At 41.4% G+C, this 24,744-nt stretch overlaps 1 protein-coding gene across 5 annotated transcripts in view; it reads left to right on the top strand.

The window, feature by feature from the left end:
* Sclt1 (sodium channel and clathrin linker 1) overlaps positions 1-24,744 on the top strand; it is a 160,518-nt gene that overhangs the window by 119,685 nt on the left and 16,089 nt on the right. For all 5 annotated transcript variants that reach the window (XM_074041163.1, XM_074041161.1, XM_074041160.1 and 2 more), the window contains one exon: positions 19,973-20,051. In XM_074041163.1, coding sequence (XP_073897264.1) covers positions 19,973-20,051 — 79 coding nt within the window. The remainder of the gene's footprint in view (positions 1-19,972; positions 20,052-24,744) is intronic.

The following is a 24,744-nucleotide window of genomic DNA, read 5'->3' as shown; positions in this document are numbered from 1 at the left end:
ATTGCAAATGAAGGTGATTGTGTAGAAAGTTGATGGTCTGACTGCCCCATGAATCACTTCTGTGAGATTAGGCATGGTGGTTAGATTGTCTGTCTTGGCTTACATTCTAAGTAAAAAGAAAAGTTTTCAGCTGTCATTGTTAGAAATTATATTGGTGTACTATTCTGAAATGTGTAATAGAGATGTCTTTAAGAACCAAGATTTTTATCACAAAAGAAGAGTTGAAAGGAATTAAATATGCTTCAATTCTACACTAGAATTGGGGAATATTAGTAAATGAGCTCATGATGGGTTTTGCTCCTTACAGACATGCATTTCCTAACTCTGTCCTTTTAGTGGACAGAAAAACAGTGACCACTACTCAGTCTCAGTGAGGTCTCATAAAAGAAGACAGGACTCCTTAGATTAACTGCAGACTGGAGTCAGGAAAGTACAGGATGAGACCAGAAGATACTTTGTCAAGTCAGAAAATATATCAAGATGATTGGGTCATGTCAGAAGGACCAACAAACTAATTTGCGAAGGTTCCCACTGGCCTTTATGAGAACAGTTTGAACATCAAAGAGGATATCATGAGCCTGATGTGGCAGCACAGTGCTGTAATCTCAGCCCTCCAAGGTTAAGACAGAAGCATCAGAAGTTGGAGCCCAGCCTCATATACATGGTGAGACATAGGCGGGGGTTGTAGCACGTAGCACAGCACTTGCCGACACTGGCAAGGCCCTGGGCTCAGTAGAAAATAGTTTTAAGCTCCATTACTTCAAGGTGATAGTAAAATGGGGCTAATCTGTGGAACCACAACTTGTTCTGAAAAAAGATGGGCAAAAAAAAAAATTCCAGCACCTACCCACCTGACCTTTCTCAGCATGCTTTATCAAAGGCTCTCTGGCCTTTCCCTTTCCAGAAGCTCTCACTTTACTGATCCGAGAACCAAGGAGGAGATTCTGGCAGCGGCTCGGTCTGTCTAAAGCAACCCAGAACCAGGGAAGTACCTCAGGGCAGGGTTGAGAGTCCTGGACCGCCATGACACCCTTCCAGGCTCCATGGGCCTGCGTCTGCCCTGCTGGGGACGCAGTGGACATGGTCTGTGACTGCAGAAGTGTCAGGATTCCCCATTGCACAGCCATCTTGCTGACTCTTCAGAAGAAGGTGTGTGTGGAGGTACATGAGGTCCCTCCAAGGTCTCCTCTCACCCTCCTTCATTCCAGGGCTCTGAGCTCTGACCTGCTTCAAGTTTGAGAACTGGGTACCAAGGCCGAGAGTCTGTCCTAGTGACTCAAGTCACTAGGACACTGCTGTTCATTCACAAGATGTACAGCTTTTCCACTTCAGCAGATCGCCTGTCTGTTTGATTCCTCAGGACACAGTGGTCAAATTATCAAACCCCTAACAACTCAGTAGACCAAACCTCCTATGACTGTCTCAGTTATGCTGCCCTTACAGTACCCAGGTCCACAGTGTCTTAGGGAGTCAACACCACTCACTTGTCCTACAGTACCAGGCACCCAGTGTCCTGGGGACTTAACACCACTGCACTGCTCTTGCCATTGAGACTCCTGTCATCTCTGGTAAGGTCAGGGAGCCCAGCTCCATGGAAGCAGTTTCTCTGTTATTTCCATCACAGTCATGGTGAAGGGAGTATCCCCTGCATGCTCCTGAAGGACAGAACTGGAGGATGCTAGAGCTGGTTTTACATGTAAAAATCCACTTAACCTTTCATTCTTTTTTGGATAGCCCTCCCTTACCCTTACCTGAAACATTTTTCTCAATTCCTGGAGACGTTCCTGGTATTGAAGGCATAAGGCCAGGGATGGCCCTAAACACCCTGCAACACACACAGAATGTGCCCCCAAAAATGTCCTGCTCAGAGTGTCAGCAGTGCTCAGATTGAGAATCTCTGCTCTACACTATAGTAAGGAACTTCTGAAACTTGAGTATCACTCAGCATGGATCTCCTTTGAATCTGGAGTTCATTCAGTCAGGCAAACTGAGACACGCCTATGAGTTCAGTGTTTTAGATTTAACCTGTAAGCGTCCTCCTGTCTCTGGGCTATTTCACATAGCAGAATGTCCTTCAGATTCGTTCATGTTGTTGCAAATGACAGGATTTCTTTTTTAAGGCTGAATAGTATCCCTTTATGTACATATCCCATGTTCTATAGATCCATTTATCCTTTGGTAGACACTTGCATTAGTTCCCTGTCTTGGCTGCTGTAAATAGTGCTGCAATAAACATGGCAATGCAAATATCTCTTTGACATTCATTTCATTTGGATAAATACCTAAGAGTGGGATTGCTAGATCATGTGGCCAGTCCATTTTAACATTTTAAGGAACTCCATACTGCTTCCATAATGTCTATACTAATTTTCATTCCTGACAGTACACAGTGTTCCCTTTTCTCCATATCTGACCAAAACTTGTTATCTTTAGTCCTTTCAGTAATAGCCATTCTAACAGGTGTGAGGTGATATCTCATTTTTGGGTAATATCTTACTAGCTTGCATTTTTCTAGTGATTAGTGTACCTGGTTGTTTTTTCTTGCTCTTGAGTTGAGTTTGCTATGCATCCTGGATATCAGCTCCCCTCAGAGGAAAGGTTGGCCGATGTGGCTCCTGTTCTGAAGGTTCTCTCCACTCTTGACTATTTCCTTTGCTGTGTACAAACATTTTAGTTTACTGTCACCGATTTGTCTTTCTGTTTTTGCTTTTGTGTTCCTATCCAAAAGTGTCATTGCCTATACCAACGAATGCTATGGAACTTCTCTTCTCTTCTTCTAGTAGTTTTAAATCTTCAATCCATATGGGGTTGAGTTTTTAAATACAAAGATAAAGATCTAGATTCATTCTTATGCATGTGGATATCTACCAGTCCCAATCCCATTTGCTGAAAAACTTCTCTTTTTCCCATTGTGAATTCTTAGCATCTTTGAATCAGTTGACCACGAATGCATGAATTTATTTCTGAACTCTGTTCTGCAGTACAGTGTGGTCTTTTGTTGCCACACAATTTTGATTACTTTAGCTTTGTAGAGTATTTTAAGTCAGGTGGTGTGGCCTCCAACTTTATTCTTTTTGCTCACCATTGCTCTAGCACATTTGTGATATATTCACTCTTCTTCTTCTGAAGAGGATTTCCTACTCAATATTAGTATTGAATATTAACAATATCTCATATTAATATTAGAATTCCTAGCCAGAGAAATAAGATAAGAGAAAAGAACAAATGGGATTCACGTATCCCTGTTTTCAGATGATGAATTTTAGGATTAAATTTTGTATTTTTGTGAAGAATGATATTGGGATGTTGATGGATGTATCTTTGAATCTTTGGATTGCTTTTGGTAGTGTAGCTATTTTCATGATTTTAATTCTGCTGATTCATAAATGTGGGAGGTCTTTCCATCTTCTTGTGTCTTCAATTTTCCTTTCAAGGTTTTATTGTTTTCATGGTTGTAGTCTTTCATAGGTATTTTTGAAGCTGTTGTGAATGGAATTGTTTTTCCTGAATTCTTTCTCACCCTGTTCATTGTAGTTATATAGAAAAGCTACTGATTTTTTGTATGTTGATTTTTATGACCTACTACATTGCCAAAAGTGTTTATCAGGTCTAGGAGTTTTTTGGTGGAATCTTTAGGGTTGTTTTAAGTATAGAATCATATACTGTATTACATTGAGGTTCATTCCTTCTATTCATCATTTCTTTGGACCTTTTAACATAAAAAGATGTTGAATTTTGTCTAAGACTTTTTTTGAGATAATTATGTAATTTTTATCCTTAATTCTGTTTATGTGCTGTACTACACTTACTGATTTATGTATGTTGAACCATCCATACATTCCTGGAGTGAAATCACTTCATCATGGTGTGTGATCTTTTTAATATGTTGTTGAGTTTGGTTTGCAAGTATTTTATTGAGAATTTTTGCATCTATATTCATTAAAGAGATTGGCCACTTTTTTGTTGTGTGCTTGACCAGTTTTGGAATGAGTATTATTTTGGCTTCACAGAATGAGTTTGGTAGTGTTCCTTCTCTCTCTACTTCATAGAAAAGTTTAATGCGTGTTGGTGTTAGTTCTTTAAAAGTCTAGTAGATTTTAGTAGTGCATCCATCAGGTCCTGGGCTTTTCTATGCTGGGAGACTATTGTTGCTTCAATCTCATCACTTGTTGGAGATCAATTATTTAAGTAGTTTATATCCTCTTGGTTCAGTTTTGGTAAGCCAAATGCATTAAATTTATCAATTTCCTTTAGATTTTTCCAGCTTATTTGAATGTAGGTTTTCAGTATATTCCTTCATGATCTGGATTTCATTGGTATTGGTTGCAGTATTCCCTTTTTCATCTCATAATTTTATTAATTTGGGTCTTTTCTCTCCTCCTTTTAGTCAGATTAATTTAGGATTTGTCAATCTTATTTTTCTTTTCAAAAAATCAACTTTTTGTTTCACTGATTCTTCCTATAGGTTTTTTGTTGTTTCTATTTCATTAATTTCAGCCTTAATCTTTGTTATTTTTTTCTGTCTATTTTGGGGTTTTGCTTGTTCTAGTTTTTCTAGGAGCTTGAGATAGATACAGCATTAGGCTATTTAGTTGAAGTCCCTATGAGGTTTTTTTTGTTTTGTTTTGTTTTTTTATAAACACTCATAGCTATAAACTTTCCTGTCAGCACTGCCTTTGCTGTATCACAAAATTTCTCATAAGGTATATTTTCATTTTTATCAGATTCTAGGAACTTCTGAATTTCACCCCTTATTTTCTCAGTGTCCACTGATCATTCAACAATGTGTTGTTCAGTCTCCAGGTATTTAAATATTTTTTGTAGTTTCTTTTGCCATTTAGTTCTAGTTTTAGTTCATTGTGGTCTGACAAAATATAGGGAGTCATTTCCACTTTCTTATATTTGCTAAGACTTGCTTTGTGTCTTTATTAATATCAGCATATTGTTGCACAGGGATACACTATGACATTTACAAAAATGCTTATAATACATCTTAAAATATCTGTTTTGGAGAAAGTTTCATGGACTTCTGAGAAGAAGGTACATTGTGCAGCTGCTGGATGAAATACTCTGTAAATGTCTTTATGTCCATATGGTTTGTAGTGTCATTTAATTCTGAGATTACTTCTCCTTTTTTTGTCTGAATGACAGTATCTATTGTTGAGAGTCTCCCACTATCATTGTGCTACCCATGTTTTTTTATCCATGCAGTAGTGTTTGTTTAATGAAGTTGGGGGAACCAACATTTGGCACATATATGTTAACAATTGTTATTTCCTCTTGATAGATTGTTCCCTTTATTACTATGAAGTGACTTTCTTCATCTCTTCTGACTAATTTTGGTTTGTTGTCTACTTTGTCAAATATGAGTATCACTACTCCTACCTGTTTTCAGGGTCCATTTGCTTAGAAGATCTTTTTCCACCCTTTTACCCTGAGTTGCTGGGCTGCTGGAGTTCTACTAAGGAAGTCCTTGTCTATACCTATTGCATCCTTTTCTCTGCTCTTTCGTGTACTAACTGCAAGGTTTTGGGTCTGATATTAAGGTCCTTAATCCACTTTAAGTTGATACTAGTAAAGGGTGACAGGCATGGATCTAGTTTCCGTTTTCTTCAGGCAGATAACCACTTTTCCCAGCAACATTTGTTAAAGAGGCTGCCTTTTCTCCATCTTATGTTTTTGGTGCCTTTGTCAAAATAAGGTGGGCAGAGCTGTGTGGATTCATATCTGGGTCCTCTATTCTGTTCCACTGGTCTGTATCTGTTTTTGTGCCAGTTTTTATTTTATTTTATGCTCATTTTATTGCTATGGCTCTGTAATATACTTTGAAGTTGGGTATTGTGATACCTTCAGCATTGCTCTTTTTGCTCAGTATTACCTTGGCTTTTTGCAGTCTTTTGTGTTTCCAAATGAACTTTGGTAGATTTTTCAGTCTCTATGATGAATGTCATTGGGATTTTGATGGGAATTGCATTAAACATGTAGATTGCTTTTGGTAGTACAGCCATTTTCATTATGTTGATTCTACCAATCCATGAGCATGGAAGGACTTTCCATCTTCTGTAGGCTTCCTCGATCTCTTTCTTCAGTGGTTTTTAGTTCTCCTTGTAGAGGTCATTTACATCCTTTGTTAAGTTTATTCCTAGATATTTGGTTTTTTTTTTTTTTTTTTTTGAGGCTATTGTAAATGGAACTGTTTTCCTTCAAAGCTCAGCAGCAAGTAATGTTGGGGGACATATTTACCACAACATAGAGACATTGGTGTCCAGAAAGTAATAGCTAATTACATAGTTAGTGTTTTCTGATTTAACATTCTGTGATAGCAAATGTTTACATATGGAAATATATCTGCATTTATTGGTTTTTAGGATGCGTGGAACCTTGATGATAAATGAGAGTTGAATGCCACGGTCTAGGAAAGAGTAATTACAAAGGGAACTCCTCCTTACTCATATTATGGAATTGCTGTTCCCACTGAGGTGATTCGGTGCAGTCTTCACTGCTCAGGGCTTTCATTACCAGCTCCATTAGTGGATTACTGACTTCCTTCTCCTGAAGCTCTCAGCTTGTCCCATTTGGGAAAAGAAACAAACAGTTCCCATCCCCCATGAAATGGCTATGCTCTCCTTCCTCCTGCCCTCTTCTTCCATCCTTTCCCTGACAGGTTTCTAGGATGTCTGTACCAGTATTTCAAGTAGGAATCGTTTTTGTTTTTCTTTTTCCCTTCTTCCCTATGATTTATTATCAAGCTTATTTTGTCAAACTACTTCAATAAATTTTCCTTTACTTTTTTCTGTCATTATGTATTTATATATAGGCTTCAAGGAACCTAGGTCTTGTGATCTCAAATTCTTTTCTTTAAAATCTATTCATTTTTTACCGGGTGTCATGGTACCCACCATAATTTCAGCATATCAGCTGCTGAGACAGGAGGATCATGAGTTTGAGACCAGCCTGGGCTACACCTACATCATGAGATCAGGTCTCAAACAACAACAGCAACAAAGATACTCATTCTGTGTTACCATCGTTTCTGCTGAATGAATTCTCTGCTGTGTGTTCTCCAGTTCTTCATCTTACCTGACAGCTGTCCACAGGAGGTCTGCTGCGTACCTTGTTGTAACCCTAATTTCTACATTGCTAACAAGGATTTGCCTCACGGTTCCTGAGGATCAGGGCTCCAGGCATGTCTGCGTTGGAGCTCCTCTGACTCTCTCATGAAGCTGTAGTTGGTACTGGTGGAATCGGCAGTGATTTCATGGCTCAGCCTGGGGAGGGTCCACCCCAAGCTCAGTCTGTAGCTCCTGGCAGAGCTGTTGTAGGGGACATGGGTGCCTTGCCTGTGGGTCTCTTCATAAGTCTATCACAGGCCAGCTTGTCTCCTTCAGAGTGAGGAGAGATGGTGAAGAGGGGAGCATGGAAGGGAAGGAGGTTGTGGGGTGCAGAACATCCCATCCCTTTACCCATGTTCCATCAGTCAGAAGTGAGTCACTGAGTACAGCTCACACAGGGAGACTTTCAGGGCCCCAAAACCAGGAGTTTTAGAGGTTACCTACCACACTGTTACATTACTCCATATACAGAAATAGTGAGATGAGCCACAGACCTAAAAAAGAGTTAAACAGTAAAACCTTGGTTGTTTTGCTTCTCTTGTGATAAGCAAAATTTTCCTTCATTGATATGGAAAAAATTATAAAAGAAAAATTGATTAATGGGACTACTTTAAATTAAATCTTCTGTTCTTCACAAACCACCAGTAAGGAAAGGAAGATAAGACTGACAAAAGATTTGTAGTTTGTGTCACTGTAGAGGGCTCATCCCCAGATTCTTAAAAATCTTACAACTCAGTGGTAGTTTGGCAGTTTTGCTACCCAGTTAAACATACACTTAAGCACATGATCATGGAACTTTACACTTAGATATTTATAAAAAAATTTTTTAAAAAAAAGTGTAAACATACCCACACGAAAAACTGGTACACAGTGTAGGTGCTTTAGGTAAACAACAAATGCCCAGTTATAGAAGCACAGATAGACACTCACCAATGAGTGGAGGCTAGGGTGTAGCTCAGGTGCTACAGTGACACCCTGGGTTCAGTCCCCTGTAGCAAAAAAAAAGGAACAAGCTTGATACATGGAAGGAGTCTCAAAAAATGTGAAGGAATAAGAAGCCAGACACAAAAGAGTACATACTGTATGACTCCAGATTTGTAAAGCAGCTTGGTGGATGCCTGGGCCTTGGGTTCGAGGGTGACTGCAGAGGGGCCTCAGGGTGGAGGTGACTGCAGAGAGAGGGGCCTTGGGTTGGAGGGTGACTGCAGAGGGGCTTCAGGGTGGAGGTGACTGCAGAGGGGCTTCAGGGTGGAGGGTGACTACAGAGGGGTTTCAGGGTGGAGGTGACTGCAGGGGGCCTCAGGGTTGAAATGACTGCAGTGGGGCCTGGGGTAGAGGTGACTGAAGAGGGGCCTCAGAGTGGAGGTGACTGCAGAGGGGCCTAGGGTGGAGTTGACTGCAGAGGGGTCTCAGGGTAGAGGTGACTGCAGAGGGGCTTGGGAGCTTCCTGAGGTGATGGATGTGTACTGTATCTTAACTGTGATTGTTGTCACACCAGTGTCAAAGCTCGCAAACGTTACTCAAGGTAGCTGCACTTTTCCAGAATTATGTCCCACCAAGATTAATTTTAAAAGCAAAACAAATACTTCACTTTTGCATGTTTCTCTCTCTCAAGTCCTCCTGAAATTCTGATCACATTCCTCTGTCTCTCACCATCTTTCTTTTCTACCATCTTTTCTTTCATTGTGCTGCATTTGACAGTTTCTTCCTACCTGGTGTTTTGTAGATTATCTTTATGTTCAGTCTCTGCTGCATGGGACTTCAGGGTTTTTACCTTAACTTTTGTGTTGAGAAGCTCTGTCCAGCTGTTCTCAAGTCTACTATTCGTATTGCTGGTGCCCCATCTTCTGCTTGTTGTGGTTATTTTCCAGCTTCTGGTGGTTTTCTTCCAGAAAGCTGCTGGACTTACTTCAGAGTTTGTGTGTGGAAGTTCCAGTTCCATCATTTGACAGACCTGTTTCTGTTGGTTCCCATGTGTGCTTTCTGGTTTCTCTTATCTGCTTGTTAGTAATTGCCCTTAAAACTTTTGTGGTAGATTTCCATGGAGACTTTGCATCTGCTGCTTCTGGGTGCCTGAGAACCCTTCTGTTTCTGAGCACTGCAGCCACAGGCATGTTTTGGTTCCCATCTTACATAGTGTCCTTTGAGGTAATTTGTGGTGTATGTCCATAACTTACTGGGAATGATTTTTCCTTCCGATTCCTTCATTACCAATATTCTAATAATAAGGAAAATCAAGTGAAAATGGATAAATTTCTGGATGACTTGGTTGCTCATGACCAGAGTAGCTTCTTTGTGGTCCTGTGACTTGGGGAAGGACGACATGGACTTACACCCTGAGAGGTGATCCTTTGGAATCCCAGGTCAGTGGTAGAGAGGGGCTGTGCACACACCCTTCCTCTGCAAGGTAACACAGTGTGAGCTGTTGTCGGTGTGCACCTGTATCCTGAGGGGCGACCCTTGGGAATCCCAGCGTGGGTTGTAAATGCCACCAGGGCAGAGGAAGTACTGGTGCTCCAGTGCTCAGCTTGCTTTTCTAGTTAGTAGCTTTCGCTCAAAAATTTTCTTGGGACTTTTCACCCTATTTTCATCTCTTTAATGCTTTTGAAGTGTTGTGGTAGAGTTTGAAGCGGTTGATTAATCTAGTAACTCATTGGTGCCTTTAGTGGATCAAAACATAGGCTCTTTAAAAATACTCCAACTCATTTAGCACAGTGACCAACACTTGCTGGTAAAACCAGGCTTCTGGTGACTGCAGAGCCCGTGTGCCCCTGTGGCCAGTGGCAGTCCTGACAGTTAAATAGATTGTAGCTCCAATAGTTCTCAGAACTACTGCAGTGAAAAACAAAGCAGGGATAAATCCATTTGGTGTTAGCAGTATCTCTGTACTGAAAATAACATGTAAATTATTTAAAATCTTATATATATAAACTTTTCAAGAATAGAAGCTCATTAATATTTATATACTTAGTTTTATTATATTAGTCACTTTACTAAAATTATGTTACTTTGTTTCTGTTCAAGGTTTTAGTGCCCTGTAAAAGTATTTAGCAAGATCAGTAGCATCTTGACTCTTAATAGTCTCTTCATTCTGTTAAGTTCAGAATTAATGCCTTGTAATTTTAAATGCCTAATACTCCAGTTTGAAAATTCATACAAACAAGTCCAGAAACAAAAGCAGGTAGCTGAAAGCTCCTTTGATTTATATGGCAGACAACTGAGTGACTGTTCACTAAGCATTTTGCTAGATGCTAGAAACCAAGATGATATAAGCCTGCTCCTAGAAAGTGATTCCGTCCTATTTCCCACCTTTGTTTCTCCTCGTAGCATTCATTATTATGGGCAGTTATATTTTATATTTATTTCTTCACATTTTTTTCTGTCTTCTCCATGAGAATATCAGCCGTACTGTTATTCCCCAGTATATCCCCAGCACCTACAAGAACCTCTAATCAGAACGTATGTTGAGTAATTAGTAAAAACTAAGGAGTTTTCTCAACTATTGCTTTTTCTAGACCAAACTGTCCTTATAATTTTGATTCTTTCTGCAGAAATTTAGCTTTTGAAATGTGTTTGAACTCGGTGAGACATAACAAAGTATTATGTGCCCCCAATAACTAAGAGTCCTCACTAAGAAACTTACAGGGCCATAGTTACACCACTGCTCTATGATAAAACTTAGTTTTCTCATCTTACAAAGTTTTGAAAGTGCCATTGATTCTAAGGACTATCATGGAGGCTGCTGATGTTGGAGAAATATCTAGTCTCAGATGTAGGCACCAGTATTAACTTGAGTGAGTGAGATAATTTTTAAAAATCAGTATTCCTCATGATCAAGATTATACTTCCAGAGGACAGAATATTACACAAAATAATGCAACAAGGATTGTTTACACAGCCATGTTTGAAGTCCTGTTGTAAAATCTAAGTGAACGGGCATTGGTCCTAGCACAGACCCCTGTGCACAGCGTGCCTGTCTGCAAGCGCCATCCCCCAGCTGTTAGTGCACACAGTGTCTGTTGAGTGGTCATATGGACATACGTATTCATGTAAACACAGTGGTCCATGGCATGGTGTTAGGTACTTGGTAAGTATGCTTTAAACATTTATTAGTGAATTATAAATTATTAAGTGAATTATTTGAGAATTAGTGAAACATGATTTTTTCAAAGGTGTTTGCTAGGCATCAATGTAGCACCTACGAGGAATTTCTTCATTCTGAGTTCAGATGTACCAGCTTTAGGAGCAAGTAGGGTAGGCAGCCCCATATACAACTGAGTTTACTGGGATGAGCCCCGTGTCAAACAGCCCCATCAGTCCTGCTGTTTCTTACTGTACCATCATACCTTAACTCATTTAAGCATTGGAAGTTGTTTGTTTTTCAGGGGAGAGGGGTTTTTCAGCAAAGTTTAGACACCCTCTAGTTTCCAGTATCCTTGGCCATGAAAACAGCATGGATGTGGTCCTAGAATAGCCAGAAGAGCAGATTGCCTCCGGCTCCTCTGTCACTCCTGTCTTGGGCCTCCGTGGTTAGTCATCAAGTCTACAGGACTTTTGAAATTCATCTCCATCCCCATGGTACCTACTTAGTTTGAGCCACCCTGCTCTCTGGCCTGGGTTACTGCAGTAGCTTTCTGATTAGTTCTGGAATTCAAAGTTTGTCTTCTCTCTAAGCTGTTCTCACTGTGCAAGAAATAAACAGTTCCTTCCAAAACGCAGCACAGTGGACCATGCAGGCAAAAGCAGGGCTCTGTGGAGCACACCTGGGATCCCAGCACTCAAGAGACTGAGGCAGAGGCCACACACATTGAGTTCAAGGCCAGCCTGGGCTATATAGTGAGGTCCTGTTTTAAAACAAAACAAACAAAATCTCTGCTTTCATAGAGATTTCATTCTAAAATTAGAGATAAACAATAAACAAGAGAAACAAAATGTAATATGTGATAATTACAGATACTAAAGAGAAAAATAAAACAGAAAAGGAGAGTAGAGTTTACTTTTGAAGGAACACAATTTTGGGAAGGGCTAGCAGCCCTCCTCTCTGCCCCTTTGTCTCTTTCTGGGCACAGCAGCTCTGGTAGAATCACGCTCCTTGTCCTGTCTGAGCCTCCCCCATTCCTCTTGAGGTGGCTCATGTCCAGTTGGTCTCACTCTCAATTCATGACAATGCTGGAATGACAGGTGGTAGAGGCTTGCCTGCTGTGCACAGTGCTTGTCGGCAGTCACTCCACGTGCTCTGCGCCTGCCTCCCTGAGAAGAGGGAGAGTGCATAGTTCCCATGTGTGTGGTGTGTGCTCCTTTCCGTGCTCTCCATGCTCCATGATACCATGCCTGCCTGTCCCAAAGCTGTCTCCACTGTTGTTGAGTTCCCAATTGAATTCAGGGAATCTTTTTTCAAATCAGTTTCCCATAAAAGGAATGTTGGCCTTAGTACCATGAAGCGCTAACCTCCGTCAGAGAGGAACAGATAGAAAGAATGAATGGAGTGAGAGTTTAAGAGCAACCAAGGCCGCCTTCATGTGCTTGGCCAGATGCCAGCACAGTCCAGTCAGTGGGTGGGGCAGAGTCTCTTCACGCCTGTCTCCACTGTGTATTTGAACCCACCAAATGTCAGCAGGGTGTTTGCCTTCTTTTCGTTTTTCTTTTTCAAAGCTTACCTCCTTTCCTGCCATGCTTTTTCTGTCATGCTAGTTGAGTGTAACACTGTTTTTAATGAGTCTACAACACTACATTGAAGGCTGTTAGTGAAGACAGGAGAGGAAGCCACCACCACCGTTCCTGTTCTTACGACACGGTCTTTGCTCTGTCCATTAGAGCACTGCTGCTCTACGTTTGGTTTGTTGGTTGGTCTGGGGTTTGGGGGCAGGTGATTGAACCCAAGACTTTGTGGTGCTAAGTGGCCCTGTCCCCTGAGCTCCTCCCCAGGTCCCTGTGTCTATATTGTTCTGTGGCATTTCCATAGAGAGCGTCGAGGAAAGCTGTGGTGGAGTGTCCCTTCCTGGAATGCCTGGAGCATTCCACGTGTTTGGGATTTTGGAAGTTTTCACCTTTGGGGAATTTCCAGATACATTATGAGATACCTTGCTGGGGGATTCCAAGGGGTTCCCAAGTCTGACGGCATCCACGTGTGTTTTTTACACACACATAGCCTGAAAATTATTCAGACACATTTTCAGTGTGTCTGCATTTTGACTGGGACCCATCACTTGAGATCAGGCATGGAATTTTCTACTTCTGGCGTCATGCTGGTTCTCAGAAAGTTTCAGATTTGGATTAGTAATGCTTAACCTGTAACCTGTACATAAAAGTCAGTTATCCAACATAAAATAGATTATATTTTTACATGCTTGGAAATGTCTAGGTGTAGTCATCTGCATCTTTAGACATCTTTTTAAACAGGGATAACTGTTTAAGTGAAATATTTCTTGATTATGGGATAATTTTGTGGAATTATAAAAGTGTAGCTGGGCATTGTGATGCAGGCCTGTCTGTAATCCCTGCTGAGGCAGGAAGGTGGTGAGTTCAAGGGCAGCCTGGAATGCAGAGTGAGACCTTGCCTCAAAGAAAGTGACAAAGATATTCTAGCAAGGTTTCAGGTTTTACAAAGGAAAATCTGGTTTTCATAGGACATAGTTAGCCTTTGCCTCATATGCTGAGTAGTTAAAATACTAAGCTAACACAGTATTTGCCAGGAGATAAAGGAGAATGAACGAAGGGGGTGAATTCAAGTGTGATATATTTTATATAGTATAAGAACTTTTGTAAATGCCGCAGTGTACCTCCAGAACAACAATTAAAAAATAATAATAAAATCATGTTCTAAATTTTAAAAATAATGTAAAAAAAAAAAAAGAAATGGAAATAGCATCCTAGAAAAGTAAGACATTTTTTTATGCACCCCTGCCGTGTGTCTAAACTCTGTTAATCGCTCTAACACATCAAGACTTGCATGCTCACTTCCACTAGATTCTTGCCCTTCAAGAAAGTATTCGGTACTGACACTGCATAGAGGAGCAGCCCAGCTCTGGACATGAGGCAGGCAGGCCTGATCTGAGTCCCAGCAGCGCTGATCCTGTATACTCATTTGCAAATCTCATAGGTTCCTGAGACTTTATTTATTTTATAACAAATGTGGAGAATTGAGGTTAAATACTTAGAAAGCAATTGCTGGGCTTAGAGAACAGCCCTTATAAGTGCTAAGATGCTGTGGCATTGACGACAAGCGTGATAAGATACGTGAGGGGTGTGAGAAGCGTGTGTGTGTATTTCGCCTTTAATTGCATGAAAACGTTGCTAGTTCCAGAAGGCACTAGATTTTAAGCAAGGTTTGTATGCGTGGATGACATTCCTCATGAGAGACATAAGTAAGAGGAACAGTGAAGCTGAGGTCAGTACAAGGTATCTGCTGACTCTGACCGATTAGTCATAGTGCAGAATTGTATAAGGAGGATGGTGGACCAGGGAATACAAATCAGCAGGGCCTTTTTGGAGACCAGTGTGGAAGTTGCTCAGATAACTGAAGCTGGTGTCACATATGACACAGTTGTCCACTGTCGGATGCATATCCAGAGGAGATGAAACACCATTGAGCACTGTTCACAGTAGCCAAAATGTGGATTCATTGAGCTCTCCATTGGTAGAAGAATGGGTAAGCAAAAATAATGTACAATAAGCCCATCTTACTCACGAATTTATCATTCGCGGTTTTGACCAACTGAGATCAAATAAAATAATAAGTTTTAAAAATGAAAAGACATTTCAGAATTTTAACTTCCTTTACATCATGCAGCTCAGTTGATGTGGAGGAGCAGTCAGCCCCTGGTGTGTGATCTGCTGAGTGTTTCCCTGCCTTCATTTTATGGAAATATGCCCAGAAAGCAAGGTGAAAGTCATGGTAATCCTTCCAAACCAAAACGGGCATGTAATGTGCTTAACTGAGGTGGGGAAGTAAGCATTGAGGCTTGCTGACAGGTAGCCAGTCGTTAGCAGAAGTTGGGTGACGTTATGAGGAAAATGGATCAAGTGTGCACAGCATCCTCAGCATGGCAGAACCAGAGGCCCACAGGTGCCAAAGGTGTACTGTGTACATGGGTGTGTACGTGGGGAGTGTTACACAATGAAATCCTGTCGTTTGCAGCAACATAGACGAGAGGACATGATTTCAAGTAAAATAAGACAGTCACAGGAAGACAATGTAAGTCATCAGTGGAGTTGTCACTGAGTGAGTAGGGAGAGCAGTGAGGAAGGGGTTAGAGGGAAATTGTGTGGCAGGCACCACACCAGTTACATAGGAGGAACAGATTTCACTGACAGGACAGAACTGTTGCTACAGTCTGCAACAACTCATTGGACATTTCAGAACTAGAAGACTATGATACTTCACAAAAAAGACAAATGCTTTAAGGTAAGGGAAATGCTGAGCACCCAGATTTGATCATTATACGGTGTGTACATGTACTGAACTGTTACACCATATCCTATAAATATGTACAATTACTATGTGTCAGTCTTAAGAGAAATCGAACAAAAAACTCTTAAGGTTATAATATCTCACATTCTACTTGTGCTGAAAATGAGTAAAAAAATGATATGACAGTGGCTTTAGACTAAGAATAAAGAGAACGCTAGATTAGTTTAAGATCTTTTTGGATTTTTTTTCTTTAGAATTAATGGAAGGTACTGATAGATTGGCTATAGAGTATATAAAGGAGGAGGTGGGAGTGAAAGATGATTTGGGGAACTAATGTGCACATACTCCTCTTTCTATGAATGTCCTGCTCCTCACCCAGAAAACCTTCCTCCCTCCAGAGCCAGCTGATATGCCATTTTCTGGAAGGCATTCACAGTCTCCTGAGAGAGTCAGTCTCCTGCACTCCTTGCCACTCTGCTCATTCCTTTTGCCACTTACTGAATTGTAGCAGAAACTACCAGTCATGTGTGTCTCTTTAACAAAACCATAGGCTCATGTCTTACCTGCACCTGCCCTCCCCCCTCCCACCCCGCACGCGTGTGTCTGTGTGTGTGTGTGTGTGTGTGTGTGTGTCATGCTTGGGACCAGAGGTATTTCACTTTTCAGATTTTGGAATATTTGCATAGATTTTACTGGTTGAACATCCCTAATCTGAATACCTGATGTTGGAAATGCTCCAAAATTTGAAAACCTTCGCACTTTATGTTAGTGCTCAAAAAGTAAGCGTTTGGAATTTCAAGTTACGGATGCTCAGCCTGTGTGTCTATGTCTGTGTGTGTCTGCGTGTGTGTGTGTGTCTCTGTGTGTCTGCGTCTTTGTGTGTGTCTGCATCTGTGTGTGTGTGTGTATGTGTGTCTGTGTGACTGCATCTGTGTCTGTGTCTCTCTGTCTGCATCTGTGTGTGTGTGTTGAATTGCACACACTGGAGTCTAAGGAGTTCTTTTCACACTCTAAAACATAATTTCTTAGCTGTAGATCTGTAATGTTTGACTACCGTGACAGCTTTTTAAAATTTTTTTTTTTGATTAACAGTATGAGAGGCAGCTGTAGGTACTGGCAGATTACAAAATGCATAATTACTATAAGTAACTGAAGCATTTTATAGCATTATTCAACAGGAAAAAAACATCTGGCACATGCTCTGTTAATTTGTCATGAGAGAGTCAACGAACAACGGCTGCAGCTGCAGACCTATCACCTCTAAGACAAGGAGGACACCTTTTGTTTTCTCTCGGACTGTAGAATAGAATCATCACTAAGGGATTTCATACAGTGAGGGAGTTCTCCCTTCTGTGGTAGCAACCGAAATCTGTGTGGCCCCTCCTTACCATCATCTCTGCTTCAATAATGACAGAATGTAGTAATTAATTATGGTGTAGACATTGGCCCAAGTGTAAACCTCTTACCTCACACATTATTTTATTCAGAGTATTTGTGGTACTTTCAAAAAACTGATATATTGTAGGGAAGCTTTGCTCATGTCCTCATAACCACACCATGTCAGCTAGCGTGTATGCCAGTGCTAGTGAGAATTGAAGTTTACTCAGAGTGGAAATTGCATCTTTCAGTGTGGGTTGAGATATCCAGTTCTGTGATGCAGACAAACAGATAAGGGTTAATTATTATTATAAAACATTAAAATGAAGTCAGCCAGTGGCTAGTAAGCACTTCTATAGGTGCAGCAAACTTGATGTGTTTACCCCTCGCTCATCCACATTTATTTCATTCTGTATTTCCCAGTTACAGATGGCCAGCCCAGGCACACAAGCCGAGTTGTGTCTTCCTGAACTCCTCTTCACACCCCAAAATCCAGGGTGGCTCATCCACCTCCTAAATATCCCTGAGACCTGTCCCGTCTCTTCAGTCACAGTTGTGCCCGCTACTAATGCTGGTCAGCTCCCTGATTTGACTACAGTTTTGCTGCTTTTCCTGCTGCAGTCAGCAAGATTTTCAGGTGTTCAGATCTGATCTTGTCGTTCCTCTTGTGCCTGTCTGGGGTGTGGAGGATAGATCTTAGCTCCTGTCCTGACTATAAAATCCTTTATCATCTGTATTTCCTACTTCCTCCACCTCCTTGAACACTGTGTCCCATTCATACCAAGCTTCTTTCTGGTTCCAGATGTATTACCCTTTCTTATTTCCTGGCCTTCACACATGGATATGATTATAACACTCTTCTTTCCCTTCCCTTTGTCTGCCTAACTTGTATTTATCTGTCATAGATCCGCTGTAAAGCCCACTTCCTCTGGAGAGACAGTGGCTATCCCCTTAGTTCCGTGGCCTCGTAGAGTATTCACTGCCTAGAATATAAACCTCAGTGTTGCCAGGTGTTCATGAGCAGAGCCTTGGTCGCCTACCTCATCTCTCTCGCCCCTAGCACAGTGTGCAGAGGTAAGGGCACCAGCTCAGTGTTTGTTAAATCAGTCAGCTCCATAATTCCCCCAGTCTTACTCTAAAGCAAATTCTTAATGTTGTAAGGAAAGCTTACCCATGACTTTACAACTTCAAATAACTTTTAAAATAAACTTCCTAGAAATGATCTTTACCCAAAGAGAGGGAAAAAAAGAGCTTTAGAACACATTAGTTTTTCAGCAGTGGTCTCCCAAATTTATTATACCTCTTGATGGCTGGCTTGAAAATACAGTCACTGAATGATCTCATTAATTCTGATATGAGAGCAAAGAGCTAACAAAAACTTTGGACAAACAAGATATAAGGTATTAGAAATTTTTTTAATTTTATTTTTGTCATGATATTATTGTACTGGAGGTACATGGTGACATTTACAGAAGTTCTTATATCATAATTGAATTCATACCCTCCATCATTTTCCTTTATCCCTCCTCCCCCCCATTCTTAGAATAGTTTCAACAGGTCTTATTTTTCCATTTTCAATCATGAATATGTAGTATTTCCACCATATTTTCTCTCCTACACCCTTTCCTTATGTCTTCCCCACTTCCACTGGTACCAGCTCCCAGACAGGACCTATTTTTATGTTCCTGTCCTCCGTTTTTGAAAAAGGGACATTTTTGTTTATTTAAGATAGCTATACAGAGAGTTTCATTATGACATTTCCATGTATATATGTATTATATACCAAATTGGTTCATCTCCTTTATTTTTCTTCTTTCTACCTTAGTCCCCTTCTTATGGTGATTTCAACAGGTTTAAAAATTCTATGTTCATTCTTGTGTATGAAGTACATCAACCATATTCACCTCCTTTAATTCCTTCTTTTACCTTTCCCCTCCCGTTAGTGCCTTCCCTTAGCATGACTTGCTTTTCATTCTTGTCCGTAAGTAGTTTGGGTGTCTGTTTGCTGTTCAGTGGGGGTTTTGCCTTGATGTTATACCTGTTACATGCATTGTACTTAAGTCAATGTAACCCTCTCCACTGCACTTCCTCGCCCTTTTCCCTGTGTCCTGTGTGTGAGTTGGTTTATTGATCTGGAAAGTATAAGTAAGGTGAAGGGACAAAAGCCAATACTGAATTACCTTACGTTGACAAATTGACTTGCCCTTTGTTCTGACTAAGCTGTTCTTAACACGGTGTTCTAACCTGGGAGGAAGGAAGATGGTGACAGCAGTTCAAGCATCAGATAACTCCAGCTAATGAGGACCAGAGGGTGTGAGTGAATGACGAGCCGTGCGGACTGCCAGAAGACCACGCAGTCTGAGCACAACAGCGGGCGATGCTGGATGCCAGAGTGCTCATGGTGCTGGGACCTCAGAGGTTCTAGAGCCCCTGTGAAGCACTGCAGGCCAGTGTTTAAATTGTAAACACACATTGTTTAGTAACAAATGCTCTATTTAATATGAGTGTAATTTTACTTTAATGTCTAATAGTATCTGAAGGCAATAAAAGTGAAGATGCTTCGTGCTTTAAAATAGATATTTTTAATTTTCTTTTTTATTGTGGTAAAATATATTAATATTTGCCCCATTTATGATTTTTCAATTATGACTAAATATTTTTGAGACAGGATCTCACTGTGCAGCCCAGGCCGGCTTCAAACTTAATGATTGTCCTGCATCAGCTGCCGAGTGCTAGAATGACAAGCATGTACCACTGCACCAGGCACTGACACGGTTTTAATTGTGACAAAACACACATGACCTGGAATTTACCATCTTCATTATTTTTAAGGTGTTCAAGAATGTTAAGGATATACACACTGTTGTACAACTGACCTCTAGAATGTACATACATTTTATAAAGAAATGAATGTGTTACTTGAGAATGATCTATTAGGTAATTATTTTGCACATCGACACAATAATTATGCTCCAAATATGAATATATAGATGCATTGCTAACAAAGATTCGATTGTAGATTTTGAAGAGTTATTTTAAGGTCTTCTCCCTCTCCTCCTCCCCCAATTCATAGGAGTGAGCTGAGCCGACAGAAACTTCACACCCAAGAGCTGGTGTCTCAGCTGGAAATGGCAAATGAAAAGGTGGCTGAGGTAAGGCAGTCACTGTGTGCTTAACACACACATTGCAGAATTTTACCTGCACAAGATCCAGGTTGATGTTCTACCTGTAAGTAACCCCAGAGTCCACAGGAAAGGTTGTGGGAAAGCTCTGACAGTGAAGGGCAGTCCTATGAGGTTGGGGATGGAGCCTCTTGAGCCCTGTTGTCTCATCTCCACTTGTTTTTTAGCCCGTCATAAAAGATACATAGAACATACTTTTGCCTGCTGGAATATGTCAAAATATGTTTACATTGATACCTTAGAACTCAATGATGTGAAGTTTACATTTTTTTTTCTTAAGGTTTTAAAAATGTAAGTAATTTCCAGGTTGTAACTGGCTTTCTAGAACTCTAGTTCTTTATCCATGTTCTGACTTCAAGTGTGTCCCTGTTCGTGGCCTCCTGTGGGAGCAACGGTGGAGTTAGAGTCTTGGCACCAGACATCGTAAATTGACAGGAGCCACACAGAAACAGTTAAGGAACAGCCATAAAGATGTTCCTTGTGCATCTCCCACTTCCAGAAATAGGTTCTACAAAAGTAAGAAAAAAGGAAGACTTCAATACAGCAATGTTGGTAATATTGGGGAAATCCAATATTTTCTACTGAAAAGAAGTAGTCACGTAAATTATGATTTACATCTGAACAGTGTCCTTCCCATCTGGTGGTAGGAATATAGATCAGTGTTCATTAGCTGTGGTCTTACTGTAGTGTGAATATGAAAACAATTGTTACAGACGGTGGACTTTGTCTCAGATTGTCCCTAATGCATGATGCATCTCTTAAAATTTGAGACTGCTAATTGGCATATCTTATTAATTGTGAACAACTTGTTAATGTCTTGTTAACATTAAGCAAACCACATTTCACTTCATAAAGTTCAGTCTTGCTTTGGGTAGTAGTAATAAAGACAAGTTCATTTTAGGAGCTCATTACTAGTCGTGACCTTCACTCTAATCACTTTCGGTCAGGACATGAAGAACTGTCTAGACCTTCACAGAAAGTGCGTTTTTCTGGTCATTCCTGATTAGGCTTATGCTATCTTCTCAATTCAGATAAATGTTAGAAACACTGTATAACAGTCATAGTTGTATAAACATGATTTTTCTGGTGCACTGTGAGCAGGCAGTAAGTATGGATCCTCTCTTTGATAGATTTTCTGACCTTGTCTGCATGATGGTGTGCAGTGACATCGTGATGCCCATGTACAGCCACCGTGACAAAGTTTCACAGACTCGGTTGTGTAAACAACAGAACATTACTGTCTCACAGTTCTGGAGGCCAGAACTCCAAAGTCCAAGTATTAGCAGAACTGTTTCCCAGTGAGAGCACTGAGCCTGCCTCATGCCTCTCCCTGCTTGTGGGGGCCTCAAGCATGGCCTGGCTTGTGGATGCTGTTATTTCCACAGCGTCTTCCCTCTGTCCATGTCTGTCTGTTTCTAAATTTCCACTTTGATGAAGACATCAGTGATATGGGTTATGGCTCACTATAAAGACCTGGTCTGAACTCTCTACGTCTGCCACATTCACAGGCACATGGGTTACAACTTCATCAACCTCCAACAAGTGCTTAATGGTTCTGTGGTTTGCACATGTCCTGGGAAACAGGAATGGCATTCTCCCAAACCTAGTACTGAAGCTGTGGCTGTGAGGCCCACAGGCTGTCTCCACAAACCCTCCCAGTGATTCAGCCAACACTGAGTCTTGCTCCTACCTTCTGACTCACCTTCTTTTTGGATTTGCTCATTCGATTTCTTAATGACATGGAGAGGAGCAATTTATGAAAGATGTAAAGCCAGCTTTATACTTTGAGGTTCATTACTTAGAAAATGAATGTTTGGGAATAATTTGGGGGTCAATACTGGGGGTAAGTGTTGCAAGAGGGGTTAGACAGAGACAGAGAGGGCACCAAAGCTTTTGGGAAACAAGTTTATTAAGCAAGCCGGCAGCGACTCAGCAAACTCAAGTTCAAAGGCTGAGCCCCGAGAACAAAGGAGGCTTTTCTTATGTACTGTTTAGAGCAGGTTACAGAAATGGTGGGTACAGCTTGTCCCATACATAGTCACATGTTATTTTGTTGGCTGCTTTAACCTCTGGGGCAAGGTGACCCTTCTCTGGTCTCCAGGTAACATTCCCAACTCAGGTTTTTCTTTGTTTCACTGTAGCACTCATAAATCTTCCTCTCCCTCCCTGAATTCCTGCCACATTCCCCCCTTTGATGCTCAGAACCACTTGTGGGTCAAAGAGCATCATCTTAATCTAGGGTTTTTTTATTTCTGTAGCGCCATTACACAAGCAGTTATTTTTTTGTTTTCCATAGTGGCTTTTATAGTGGTTGTGAAAGACCACAGTACCAGGGGGATTAGGCAGAGTGATATCAGGCGTGCTCCTAAGACAAGGAACGTTGTTCCTGTTAAGGTCTTGAACCCACCTAGGGTTGAAACCCAGCCCCTGAATAGGTCATTGGGACAACATCCCTTCCAGGTCTGCACGGGGACATCGGCAAGCTTTTTTATCTTGTCAGGAATCTCTTTAATTACCTTCCCTTATCATTAATCTGTAAACAGGAGTTACTCAGCCTGAGATTATTCCAGGCTGTTGCAAGCTTAGGAAAGTTACCCAGTGGGTGAGGTTGGGGTTCCATGTGATTCAGAGGCCCCCACCACTGAGTCTCCTGGGTAGCATCATTGTAAAACTTTTGTCCCAAGCAGATCAAGTCCCCTACCAGGGTGGAGAATTGGCCTTTTGGATGGGAAATATAGTAATTCCCAATAATAGAGGATTTTAGGAGCCAAACACTCTCCCCAAGGCTATGGAGAATGGTTTTATTAAAGGGCTCTTACAGGTTTAGCTCTTTTGCCTCCATGGCCAATGGTCTCCCATATTCATTCCCCCACAAACATAACAGGAAGTTACATTTAGAGTTTGTGCTATGGACTCAGCCAGTGAGAGGAACATGTTTTTGTTTTTAACAGATGGGAAAGTCACTTTTTATCTTCTCGTAAAAGGAGTGAAAGATGTGGTATGAGATGCTCTCATGAGTGATCATGATGAGTTGAAAATGTAGCAAAGTACTGGGGTTTGTTCCCTTTTCATAGATTAAAATGTCAAACTTGTTCCCAACTTTTTATTCTGTTTCATTGAGGTTGAAAATAGTGAAATTTATAGGGTTACAGGCACCAAGAGCAGTTGGGGGTTACTTCTCTTTTTTTTTAAAAAGAGATATGACCCTCCCCATTAAGCCAATTTGCCCACCTTTCATAACGCCAATAAAGGCAGTAAAGTTGTCTGTAGTATGCACAACAGGATGTCCCACTGTCATATTCTGGGCATATATACTGTTAACAAGCTTCCCAGTGTTGGTGAAGCTTCAGACCTCTAGCCATTGCTCTTGAGGGTGATAAATGGGGTTAAAACAGATACACTGACCTTTACAAAAGCACACTGAGTAGGTGGTATATGGCTGTGGTTGCATAACCCAACAATGGTGCCTGCACAGGAATAATAAGTATGGAAAACCAGAGTTTTGGTAACAGCACTCCCTGCTTGGGTAATGTGCATACATGAGTCACAGTCCAAGGCGTGGGGGTCCCCAGGTAGAGAGCTGACCAAGATTAGCAAGAAGAATACACAGAACAACTCAAAGGTGAGGTGGACAACTCCACAAGCTTCCACCATTCATAGACTCAGCTTCCAGAATGACTAGAGCAGGGTTGACATCTCATCGTTCATGGTCTTCTGTTGTCTCCTGGGAACCAGGGTCCTTCTGGGGAAGGGCACCGGCATTCCGGAGGGTGATCTTGCACGGTGAGGCTGGGTCAGGGATGCACTCTCATTCCGGGGAAACTGGCTTCACTTAGCTGTGGTGGATCCAGGGAACGAGCTCTGCTACCTTAACTTGGTGGGGGTGGGCAAAACAACCACAAAGGGGCCCCTCCAGTGGGGCTTTAGTGATGAGCATTCCATTCCTCTACCCAAACAGCATCCCCTGGTTTATAAGGTGCATGGGAGTTGTCACACTAATGGAGAGACTCTCTCTTACCCAGTTGTTGATTTTTGAGTAAGTCAACACTAGGGCCTGTATCTGCTGTCTCAGGGTGAGGTCACCTATTTCTTTTAGGTCCTCTCACAGACCTTTGAGGAAAAGGGGTGGGTCCCCAAAAAGAATTTCAAAAGGGGAGAAACCTGTCCATTTGGTGGGGCTGGACCTAATCCTGAGCAAGGCTGTGGGCAGTAACTGGTCCCATTGTAGATGGGTCTCCTGGCATAGTTTTCCCAATAGCAATTTTAGAGTCCTGTTTAAACATTTTACTTTCCCTGAACTCTGGGGACAGTAGGCCATGTGTAGCTTCCAAGTTATTCCTAATCCCTTAGCCATCAGCTGTACCACCTCAGCCACGCCAGCCCATTGTCTGATGCAGTAGATACAGGTATTTTAAATCAAGGGATGATTCCTTTAACAGGCACCTGGCCACTTCCCAAGCTTTCTCAGTCCAAGTAGAGAAGGCTTCCAGCCATCCTGAGAAGATGCAAACAAACACCAGCAAATATTTACATCTCGGCCCTTGTCAGGGATTGGTTTTGGCACACAGACTGCACCTTTAACATGCTGTCTTACCTATGCTGGAGAACTTGGGACATAAAAATGCTGAGCCATGATGGTCTTGAGAGCTGTCTGCCCTGAGTA

Source organism: Castor canadensis, chromosome 9, assembly GCF_047511655.1.
Source record: "Castor canadensis chromosome 9, mCasCan1.hap1v2, whole genome shotgun sequence".
Classification (NCBI taxonomy): Eukaryota; Metazoa; Chordata; class Mammalia; order Rodentia; family Castoridae; genus Castor; species Castor canadensis.
The sequence above is the reverse complement of the archived record's forward strand: the minus strand, read 5'-3'. Positions and strand labels throughout refer to the sequence as shown.